General features: G+C 45.9%; 2 protein-coding genes across 3 annotated transcripts in view; one reads left to right on the top strand and one right to left on the bottom strand.

Moving 5' to 3' along the window:
- tnfaip2a (tumor necrosis factor, alpha-induced protein 2a) overlaps positions 1–6,924 on the bottom strand; it is a 10,090-nt gene extending 3,166 nt beyond the window's left edge. The window contains exons 1-13 of one of the 2 annotated variants that reach the window (XM_071467287.1): positions 6,773–6,924; positions 5,734–6,367; positions 5,369–5,445; positions 3,619–3,729; positions 2,395–2,828; positions 1,867–2,078; positions 1,433–1,547; positions 1,108–1,230; positions 846–940; positions 671–763; positions 380–506; positions 117–242; positions 1–39 (exon numbers count right to left, since the gene is read on the bottom strand). The exon at positions 1–39 is cut by the window's left edge and continues 111 nt beyond it. In XM_071467287.1, coding sequence (XP_071323388.1) covers positions 1–39; positions 117–242; positions 380–506; positions 671–763; positions 846–940; positions 1,108–1,230; positions 1,433–1,547; positions 1,867–2,078; positions 2,395–2,828; positions 3,619–3,729; positions 5,369–5,445; positions 5,734–5,795 — 1,614 coding nt within the window. In that variant the 5' untranslated portion in view covers positions 5,796–6,367; positions 6,773–6,924. Of the gene's footprint in view, positions 40–116; positions 243–379; positions 507–670; positions 764–845; positions 941–1,107; positions 1,231–1,432; positions 1,548–1,866; positions 2,079–2,394; positions 2,829–3,618; positions 3,730–4,282; positions 4,478–5,368; positions 5,446–5,733; positions 6,368–6,772 lie in introns of those variants that run through there. The other variant, XM_071467288.1, reaches the window with a different exon arrangement.
- A 961-nt stretch (positions 6,925–7,885) lies between these two features.
- Positions 7,886–10,794, top strand: LOC139612359 (neuroglobin-like). The gene is made up of 5 exons (XM_071467853.1): positions 7,886–8,083; positions 8,659–8,766; positions 8,916–9,036; positions 9,319–9,399; positions 10,380–10,794. Exons 1-5 carry the CDS (start codon positions 7,908–7,910, stop codon positions 10,473–10,475), a joined length of 582 nt encoding a protein of 193 aa, XP_071323954.1. The 5' UTR covers positions 7,886–7,907; the 3' UTR covers positions 10,476–10,794.
- Positions 10,795–10,984: the final 190 nt, after the last annotated feature.

Genomic DNA, 10,984 nt, shown 5'->3' with positions numbered 1-10,984 from the left:
CTGAAGAACCACGTCCTGGTGGATAACACGCAGCAGGGACTGCAGGGACAGAGAGACAGGAAGTCAGGGAGAGACAGGAGGGAAACAGACAGGTGAACAGGTAAACACAGTCTCACCTGTCTGCAGGCTGGTTTCAGGTCAGCCAAGTCCCTAAGCTGTCGGCTGAGAGAGTCCAGCAGAGAGCAGACGACAGGAAGTGACCCGTCCAACCAGACAGGGGTCCACAGGTCACTGTAACACACCTGGACACACACACACAGGTCACTGTAACACACCTGGACACTGGCGGGGGCGCTGGTGGTAGTGGCTGAGGGAGGGGTTTGGTATATTTCCACGTGTGAGGAGTGATATCACTGCAGTACAATCAAAGTATTTGTACCTTCAGCTGGACGTGAATGGGACAGGTGAAATGTCTGTACCCATAATCCCTCAGGGCAGACAGAGTGTCCAGGGAGCGACATCTCTGCTGCTCAGACAGACTTCCTGTTGGACCTGTGATGTAATCCCTGAGGAGTCAGAGACAGCCAATCAGCTGCAGAGAACTAGGTCACCAGCAGTTTACTGACTCATCTAATGAGACGAGGTTCACCTTTCAGGTAAACAAACACTCCAAACTGCCTGCATTTGATCAATCAACAAACAGATCATTTCCATGAAAAGCACATCTCACCTGAACTGCTCCTCACAGACCAGGTGAGCTTTGATTACTGAGTGGACGTTACCATGGTTTCCCTTCACAAACGCCTCCACACTTTTCTTATAGCTGGAACACATTTCAAACATTTTTACACACACACACATGAACAGCATCGCTGATTGTGCTGTGTGTGGTGGGCGTGGCCTACCTGCAGAAGAAGTTCTCCAGGTGAGCTGTGATCCTCTGAGTTTTGCTTTGGTCTCTGATAACACAGCTGAACTCAGTCAGGAAGCTGTTTATCACCTAGAGACACAAAGACCGCCACATATCCAGGTAAACCTGCCAAACCCCTGTCTAACTCACTACCTGGATTACAGGTGTTTCATACAGAAAGGTACAGAAAATCTTACCTAGTGTATCTTCATGACATCTGTGCTGACTCTGTCTCACCTGTGCTGAGTGTGTCTCACCTGTATGACATCTACAGCCAGTGAGCTGAAATAATAGGTGTCGATGAGCTCAGGTGTCTTGCCGCTCAGCCAGCTCTCCTCTTCTTTCTCTAATGCTGTGTTCAGCCACTGCTTCACTTTGTCCTGACGGAGAGACATGACTGATGTTACCTGTGATGAACAGGTGTTGTCATAAAAGAGACTGTGGTGTCCTGAGGTTGAATATTGGACTGGTCAGTATCAGATTGATAGAGAACACGTGTCACCTCCTCATAGGGTTTATAAGTAATTTGGCTTCTCACACTATTTATATACCAGAGCATTAGATTTAGACCAGTGTTCTGACCTCTTTGTGGGACAGGTACTGCTCCTCCAGCCGGTTCAGGTGGTCCTGCAGCAGCAGAGAACCCAGACAGGCCGTCTTTATCTTTCCATCCAGGTCTTTGTGCTGCAATATTTCACTGAGCAGGAAACACAGACAGGTTTCACCTGAAATCTTCAACTGGTGAAAGATCTTAATATTTGTAGCCCCAGACTGATTCCAGACCATCTAGACTGTCTCTGAGATCCAGATGAATGACTGTAGCTAAACAAAGTAATGGTGGAGTCTGAACCAAGAGTTTGATGTTATCACATTGTTCTTCACAGACGTCCAGTCTGTCACTGTCATTCTCTCCTACTGCTCAAAGTGTCTGATGATTCATCAATAATCTGTTTTGGCTCAGACTTCATGAGGACCTAAATGTCAAAGAGTCAGGGCTCTTTGTCTGAAAGACTCACTGTGGATAGTAGTGGTTGACCCAGAACAGCAGGTAGCTGCAGTCGTCTACTTCCAGTCCAAAGGTGGCGAGCTCAGTCAGCCGAGCAGAGAACGTCTGATGGTACAGTGCAGCGTAGACGTTCAAGATGTCCATCTGTGGAGGGTAACAGTCCTTCACTGTCCTCACCACCGTCAACAGGTCCTCCCTCACACACTTCCCCATACGACAGATCTGCAGACCATAAATCTGTGAGTCCAGATCTGAAAGAAGCAGTCCTTGTTTTCTATCTGAAAAACACTGATGGCTCTCCTAGTTTAATCTTTAAAAACAAACATCTCACTCTGTGGTTAATCTCTAAAAACAAAGAAAACACTGATACTTCCTGTTCTAGTTCTAACAAGCTGGGTTATCTCTACAGATACTGATCAAATTTTTAAAGTGTCATCAGTGGTTCTGGAGATGAGATGGCGAGTGTGATCAATGTATTCAGAGACATAATTTTGACATGTCCTGTTGGTTCTCAGTGTCGTGCTCCTTGATGACTCACTTCCCTCTTCACAGGTGACGACAGTCCCTCTGTTCCACTTGACTCATCCTCTGCAGCTTTCATCAGTCTGGACTCCACGATGTTCTGCAGCAGAGTGTTGTGAGTGCTGACACACTTCAGAGGACGCCACACTGGGAACCTTTCCTCAGGACGGTCTGTCCAGCACCGGTCCTGCACCTCCTGCTGCTGGATGGAGGCCACAGCACTCCTCAGGACATCCAGCTGCTCTGGGGAGGAGGAGGTGAAGGTGTTGTGGACAGCCATCCATATCTGCAGTTTCAGATCCTCTAGGTCTCTCTGCAGCTGGTCCTCCTCCTCACTGGGAGAGTCCTGACTGAAGAGTTGCTCCTCCCTGATAATCAGCCTCCTGCTGACCTCCTCCAGCAGCTCCCCCTGCTCCTGCTGCTGCTCCTCCACATGGTCCAACTCACTTTCTGCAAGAACCAGGACACAGTGAAGAACAGGGCAGTCATCTCCACCAACAACAGACTCATGGCCTCTCATGAGTTCATGAACCAGTTCTCCGTGGGTTCTTGCAGAACCTAAACCTGTGACAGACTATAGTAGACTCTGAAGAGAAGCAAAACAGAACCATAAAGGCTTTATGTGTTCTATCTTAAGTTCTTGGTTGTACCTGATGTTCTGTTGGTTCTAGTTCAGGGCACTGCTGGTTCAAGCTAATTCTGATGATCAGATGAAAAAGAAGGTTCTCTGGGTTTTATCAGAGGTTTTGTTGGTTCCACCTCATGTTCTATTGCTTCAAATGTAACTTTCTGTTTTTTCTAGTAGTGTTTTTTCTGGTTATACCCTAAGGTTCTGCTGGTTCAATCTGAGATTAAGCTTGTTGTACATGAGGTTCTGGTCTGAAGTTCTGGGGGGTGGTTTTTGGGTTCTAGCTAATGTTCCCTCTGTTAACCAGAGGTTCTGATAGTTCTAGCTGAGTTCTGTGGGTTCAAGCTGTGGTTGTGTTGGTTATAGGTGATGTTCAGTTAGTTCTGCTTGGGGTTCTGTTGGTTCTAGAGAAAGATGTGCTGATTCTACCTGAAGTTTTTGGTGTTCTAGCTGCTGTATTACTAGTTCTAGTTCACAGTCCTCTGGTTCTTACTTAAGGTTCTGTTGGTTCTCGCTGACAGTGTTTTTGTGGTTCTAACTTGATGAGAGTTTGACCTGATATTCTGTTGGATCTGACCTGATGAGGCTCTGTAAGTTTTACATGGTTCTGACCTTCAGTGTGGTTGTGGTTCTGCTCTCTGCGGTTCTTCCAGAACTTAGTGGGGTTCTTCAGTTTCGGCAGTCTCCTCCTCTCTCCTCCTTGGTTCTGCTCACCACCCCCTGCTGAACATTCAACACCAATTTTATCAACAACATCTTGACGTTCTTATTCATTAAAATGAAAATGTCGTAACATGTCACATTCTGCAGCCAGTGTTCTGTGGAGAACCTCATCAGAACATCTTGACTCAGGATGGAACAAACAATCATTAAATAAATACAATAAAACAAGTCTGTGGAACGATTTAAAGTTTTTAAGTTTTTGGAGGAAGTTTAGTTCAAGTTTAAAATTTAACTCAAATTTTCAGAGCTCAGACAGAAAAAAACAGACTGTCACTGTAAACATTAAACATCTGTAACATCTGCTGTAAACATTGAACATCTGTAACATCTGCTGTAAACTCAGGAGCTTCACAGCTCGTTTTAATGGATATTTAATGTCCAAGCTTCCGTTTCATTAAACCATGAATGACGATTCAAAAATAAACTGTTCAGGCGCAGAAAACATCCACGTCATCACGTCTCCCCTGAGCGGAAATAAATCCTCCTTCAGAATTAAAGACCGTCATTACAGAGAGTTTTAACGTTTAAACGACGACCCGCAGCTCCTTCCTACCTTTCATCTCTCTGTCATTTGATTCTCTGATGGGGGAGAGCGGAGGAGGGGGGCGGGGTTACAGGTGGAGCCTCATGTCTGTTGATAAAACATGCAGGAGGCGGTTCGCGGTCTAATTTCCTGCAAAGGTGGCTGAGCACAGACATGCTCCTGAGTGACGTCACTGCTGGTTCAGTCGGTAAACGCAGAGATGATCCAGGACCAGGACCTGTCAGAAATGACCAGGTGTAAAGACCTGAACCAGGTCAGAGGTGTCAAGGACCTGCGGGGGGGGGGGGGTCAGAGGGGGGGCAGACCATGAACCACAGATATGCTTTCTGGTCTGCACCAACAGCACAGGTGATAGACAATGTCATGGGGGAAACAGTCACCTGCTGTGTCGACCACTCAGAGTCTCCATGCTGACCCTGGTCCACCAGGAGGCACAGTGGGAAGAGGACTGGCATTTATGTGGACCTCAGCTGGCCTAAACCTGGTTGTAGACCCGGTGAACCTGCTGTGGCCCTGCTGCTCTGCACACTGTTCAGGAACAGTCTGAGGAACACGGTGAAGAGTTCAAGTTCCTGTCCTGAAATCCAGATTCCCCAGATCTCAGTCCGATCGAGATTAAGTATCTGCAAGAAGAAGTCTGATCCACATTGGCTCCATCTCAAAACCTCCAGGACTTAACGGACCTGCTACTGATGGCTTGGTGCCAGATACCACAGGGACATTCAGGGGTCTGGACCAGCAGACCAACTGTGTGTGAGACAGGTGCTCATGATGTTTGGGTTCATCAGTGTCATCACGTTTTATTTATTGGTCTCCTCATTTTCCTTCTCATGTACAGGATCAAAGATGTCACACATATATATCAACATATATTTATGTTACACAGATATGATAACACACACACACACACACATATAGATAAATATATCTACATGTGTGTGTGATACTGTATCATATGTGTTATATTTGTATATGTACAAATATAAATATAAATAAACATATAAACATAAACATATATGTTGAACATGATCATGTCCGAACGTCTCTTTCCCAGAAACGCCCTGAACCGTGATGTGGAATAAAAGATGGTCTCACCGCTGCTGCTCTGCTGACTCCTGCTGGACAGAAGGGAAACCCACATCTTCAGGACCAGGATCCAGATCAGCCAAAACCTGCAGAGGATTTGATATCAAGGACCAGATGATCCAGAATCTGCAGCAGCAGAAAACAACTGACGACTGAAAACCTCTCAGAGCATCTGCTCCTCCTCCTCCTCCTCCTCCTCCTCCTCCTCCTCCTCCTCCTCCTCCGTCTTCCTCACAGACACTTTCACTTTCTGTTTCAGCCCCCCCCTTCACTTCCCCACCCCAAAAAAGTATCTTCACAGTTAAAATAATAAAATAAAATATAAAATAGTCCCCCATTCTTCCCTTTCCTCTCCTCTCCTCCCCCCTCCTCACCTCTTTTCTTTCTCACTTCCTTCCTTCCTGCATTCTGTCTCCTCCTCTTTTCTTCTATCCATCTTCTCCAGAAACTAGGACAAGGACAACATGCAAAACACATACACACCCACACACACACATCTGAAAACTGAGGATTTAACCATGTGCGCTGTTCTTCTTCTTCATCTTCATCTTCATCATCATCATCATCATCATTATCATCATCATCATCATCATCATCGGGTGGGTCACTCTTCTTCACATTAAACTGGTGTTTGTTGTTAGTTTCTGTGTCCGTGTTGTGATGTCAGCAGAGGAACCTTCAGTCTGTGAACTATGGTAACCCTGATGATGATGATGATGATGATGATAGCGGTGACTACTTTATGAAGAGAAGAAGAAAATGTGACTGATCTTTAAAGTGTTTCAGTTTGAGATGTGGATCTGTGGTTGAAACCAGGAAGTAAACAAGTTCCTAGATGAATCTAATAACATGTCTGTTGTCATGGTGATGGGTCTGTTTGTCTGTCAGCTGTGATGCGTTTAGGTTCTGTTCCTCTGCTCATTAATGGTGTTAAATAATCCAGAAGTTTCCACAGGTTCATTATACCAGTCTGATTTCATCAGATTAGATTTGATTCCTTTATCGTCACTGCAACAAAATTTGTACCAATCAGACAATTCGTTCACACAACACAAAAAAACAGAGACAATAAAAATGAGAATAAATATATAAAAAAACAGAACTGTTGACCCCTCCTCCTCCTGAATCCACATTAAACCAGGATCTGACTGACTCACTGAAATTCTCTCATGAGTCCTGAAACCATTTCCAAGAACCCTGGAACTCTCTCAAGAACAGAATCCTTTTAAGAAAATATGGAAGTCTGGATCCACTGAAGCTCTCAATAACTCCTTAATCCCTTTGAAGAACCGTGGAACCTTCTAAAGGACCCCAACCTGAAACCTTCTTAGTAGACCACAAAACTCAAACAAGAACCCATAAAGAACCCCAGGACTTCTGAAACTGTGGAACCTCTGGTATAAGAATCCTCACCTGTTTTTGTCTCCTCTCAGCTTCCTGTCTGCTTTCTGTCTCCACCCTCTGATTGGCTGAGATGACAGAATTGAGCACCTGTGACTCAGTGGTGGGCGGAGCCTCTGGAGAGGATGCAGTGACCTTCCAGGTGAGACACAAACACAACTTTGCTGTTAGTGTTCGATGTAAAGATTTTGGGTAGAGTGTCCCTTTAAATAAACCTTAACCTGTCATCACAATGAGCTCAGGTGTCACCAACAGGTGAGAGTCCACCAAGCTCTCTGATTGGTTCCTCCTCTTCAGGTGTTTCCAGACTCTGTGGAGTGTTTTCCAAAACCTTCCAGGTGCCTCCCATCTATCGTGGTGGAGCCGACAGATGGAGGGGAGGTGGATAGTGGAGAGCTGTGCTGGCCTTCTGATGATGTCAGCAATGATGTCACAGAGGGATGCACCCAGGTGACAGGTGAGGTCCTCACAGTAAAGGAACATTCCACTTTATTCATGTTCATAGTTTTATTGATCAATAATAATCAACAATCGAACAGTGTGTGTACCTGAGCAGGACTGACATCATCACATTTATTTTTCAGGTGCAGGTGTACCTATGGAGAAGGCGGAGCCAGAACAGCAGGTGGGCAGCATTTGAAATCTTCTGATTGACACAGCTCCTTTGTTCTAAGTGGATCAGTGTGATTAAGTGATGGGCGGGGTCAGCACACCTTTAGCTCCACCTCCAGACCAGGGAAAGGAGTCACATCTGGAAAGACTGAAGAAATAAGAGGAGAAAAGCCAACAGGCTGAGCCATTTAAAAAGCTCAGAGAGGATCATGGGACGACTGATCAAATTGATCGATCACTGACTGATGCTGTGACTCGTCTAATCAGCTTGCATGTAGAATGTAAACAGAGACTCTGCCCCTCTGGGCCCCTGAAGCCTTGGCCCCCCACATGAGGAGGGGGGCAGGTTCATCATGTGAACTGAACATCCCACAGATCAGTGGTGTTGGTATTTCCCACAGTCACTGAAGGCATCAACCTGCCAAACTCTCCCCTGTTTACAGAAACCAGTAATTTATTCAAATCAACTGTGTGTGTGTGTCTGTGTGTGTGTGTGTGTGTGTGTGTGTGTGTTTGCGGTGGTTGCGTGGCCGTGATGGGCTGTCCTCTCTCGGCGGAGGCACTGCGCTCCGGGCCGCCAGGTGATGATGACGATGATGAGGATGATGTTGTCCAGGTGAGTCTGAGCGCGCAGAGCCGGCAGGTGATCAAGCAGAGCTGGAGGGAGATCCAGGATGACATCAGCAGGGTGGGCATCATCACGTTCGTCAGGTGAGTCCATCATTTACAAACACTACAGAGAACCACGGTGTTCTTTGAAGAGCCTTAAGGAACCTCTCACGTCATGTGAGAGTTATTAGTTTCCATGGAAACGTCCTGAGGGTTTATAGGTTGTTTTATTACCTGTACATTTACCTGCGTGAGGTCACTGCAGTTTTATGCAAAACCTGATGCAAAGTGTTCCTGCCCATTTGTTTCCACGGTGACCTCTGACCTGCTGTCTGATCTGTCACATGTTCATGAGGCCTGGATCACTGTACACTGTGGGATTGTGGGTAATGAGGGCAGGGATGAGGAACCACATGAAACCAGAACACATGAAACCAGAACACATGAAACCAGAACACAAGAAACCAGAACACATGAAACCAGACCACATGAAACCAGACCACATGAAACCAGACCACAAGAAACCAGACCACATGAAACCAGACCACAAGAAACCAGACCACATGAAACCAGACCACATGAAACCAGACCACATGAAACCAGAACACATGAAACCAGAACACATGAAACCAGAACACTGAGGGGGTTCATTGCTTTTCTTCTTCTTCTCCTCGGAGGCTGTTCGAGACTCACCCGGAGTGTAAAGACGTCTTCTTCATGTTCAAAGACGTGGACGATCCTGAGACTCTGAGGACCAGCAGAGAGCTGAGAGCCCATGGACTCAGGTCACAGACACACACACACTATAAATGAACAGGTTTCCACCTTGAACTCAGGTTGAGTTTAGGCCAGGTTCATGCTGCAGGTGGAGCAGGTGGAGCAGGTGGAGCAGCGGCGCCTCCTGTTGTATGTGACAGTTCTGGTTTCTCTGCAGGATCATGTCCTTCATCGAGAAGACCATCGTCAGGATTGACCAGGACCAGCGTCTAGACCAGCTGATCCTGGATCTGGGCAGGAAGCACTACCGCTACGATGCCCCACCAAAATACTACAAAGTAAGTCTGTTATTCAAACGGAAACATGCTTTGTTCCTCGAGCTCTAACGCTGACAGGAAGCTCTGCCTGCATTCACCTGGAGACCACTGCTGTGGTGAAACCTGGCTCAGTGACCCTCTTCGTAAAAAGAGGAAGTTTCACTTCTCACCTGGCTGCGGTGATGTACAGGTGTACTGCAGCACACTGTGACATCACTGGTGGGTGTGGTTTCAGTTCAGGTGTCTGGAAACACTGTTTGCTTTAACCCTGCCCGCCCAATCAAACAAACTCTCTCTCTACAGTTTGTGGGGGCGGAGTTTATCCAAGCCATGCGGCCGGTCCTGAAGGAGCGCTGGACTTCAGAGCAGGAGGAGGCCTGGAAGGTAAACAGATGCGCCTGGCAACCAGGTGTTTATTGGTCCGTCAGAATGAATGAATGAACCTCAGCTGCCTTCATATGAACATGAGGAGACTCCACCCACCAGTTTATATGTGGAGTATGACCTGATCGACTAACAGCTGATCAGACCTGTGCGTGATGTCAGGTCTTTACAGGTGGAGGAGTTTTTAATCAACCACAAACATCAAAGGATCAGAGAAGGGTCTGAAAAACAAACCTCAGAGCTGCTGCTGGGTTCTTAGCAGGTCCACATGGTTCAGCATCAGCTGACTGAAGACCTGCCTGGTCTCTGCTGTGTAATGTTCCTTTAAAACACAGCTGCTGAGCACCTGCTGCTCTGCATTTACCTCATTTACCTGCTCATGTACCTGTTGGCTGAGCTCGCTCTGACTTCAGCACTGTGATGATGGGTGGGAGGAGCCTCTTGATAAACAGACTCCTTTTATTGGACTTTTAAAGGCACAGTCCGTAAACGTAACATAACTCACGCAAAAGCTTGTGAAGACAAACTCGTCATGAGGTCTCAGATATTTTCTGTGATGTCCTTATGATGTGGATTAATCCGCTGCTGAAAATAGTCCCAATAAATGCACCATGTCCTGTTAGTTTGTTGAGCAGCTGTTTGATTACTGAACCTTTTTAAAACATGAAACTATTTATTTATAAGAGTCTTTAACATTTACACTCATTAATTCATTCACAGACTCAACTGGTCATTTTAACTAAACCCTGCATCTGCTGGACTCAAACCAACAGTGTGACTGGAAGTGTGACATTGACGGAAAAAGACAAGTACAATTAAGAACAAATGACAATGAATTCATGGCGTTTATAATGTTTCGATGTCTTTAAAGATTCTTTATGTCAGTGCTGTTTGCAACAAGAACAGATGGATCAGCTGAATAACAGACTCACTGATGTGTATGATGTAACAGAAGGTACCTGTGGTCTTCATTCCTCCAGACCTTGTTCCTGTACATCAGCAGCACCATGAAGAGAGGCTTCCAGCAGGAGCAGAGGAACCAGAGGAACCAGAGAACCTCTGAGACCACCACATAAAGCCTGAGCTCCTGTGGCTGCAGGACACGGTTTTCATGTTGAGGTGATTTCTATAGAAGCCCTGAGCAAAGATCACCACTTCTGTCTGTGTCCTCTTCCTCTGACGTCATCATGTTCAGAGGAAGAGGTTCCAGTTTTAGTCAACCTCAGGTTGTTACTGATCAGATGTGGAATATTTCTCCCTACACTGAAAAATGGCTGTATGACTGTTTACACAGCATTCTACTGTGAGCTTTTTTTTTTTAGAAATTTCTGTGTGAAGGTGCTTCCTCTGACCTTGTGGTGAATAAAATCCAAACTCTTCACTTCATTGGTTGTTGAAACATCATGTGACAGAAACATTCATTAGTTTTTATTAAATTTGAGTCGTCAGACTTTTTGTTGCTTGAGTCAACAAAATGTTTTGAGATGATTTTGAGACGACAGCTGTCAACAGCTGGAGTCTGGTGCAGATGTGCTGCAGCTTTTTTCCATTAGATCAGAAGAGAAAAAGTGTCTGCAGGCAGATA

The sequence above is a fragment of the Trachinotus anak genome, unplaced genomic scaffold (genome assembly GCF_046630095.1).
Source record: "Trachinotus anak isolate AG129_WGS33_773 ecotype Australia unplaced genomic scaffold, CSIRO_AGI_Tana_v1 ptg000031l, whole genome shotgun sequence".
NCBI classification, from domain to species: Eukaryota; Metazoa; Chordata; class Actinopteri; order Carangiformes; family Carangidae; genus Trachinotus; species Trachinotus anak.
Note: the sequence above shows the minus strand (reverse complement) of the source record. Positions and strands in the feature narration are given on the sequence as shown.

Excerpts from the sequence above, each read along its gene's own strand:
- LOC139612359 (XM_071467853.1), top strand. The coding sequence starts at position 7,908 with ATGGGCTGTCCTCTCTCGGCGGAGGCACTGCGCTCCGGGCCGCCAGGT. Across the intron at positions 8,084-8,658 it reads GGCATCATCACGTTCGTCAG|GCTGTTCGAGACTCACCCGG; the intron begins GTGAGTCCATCA and ends TTCTCCTCGGAG. Across the intron at positions 8,767-8,915 it reads CTGAGAGCCCATGGACTCAG|GATCATGTCCTTCATCGAGA; the intron begins GTCACAGACACA and ends GTTTCTCTGCAG.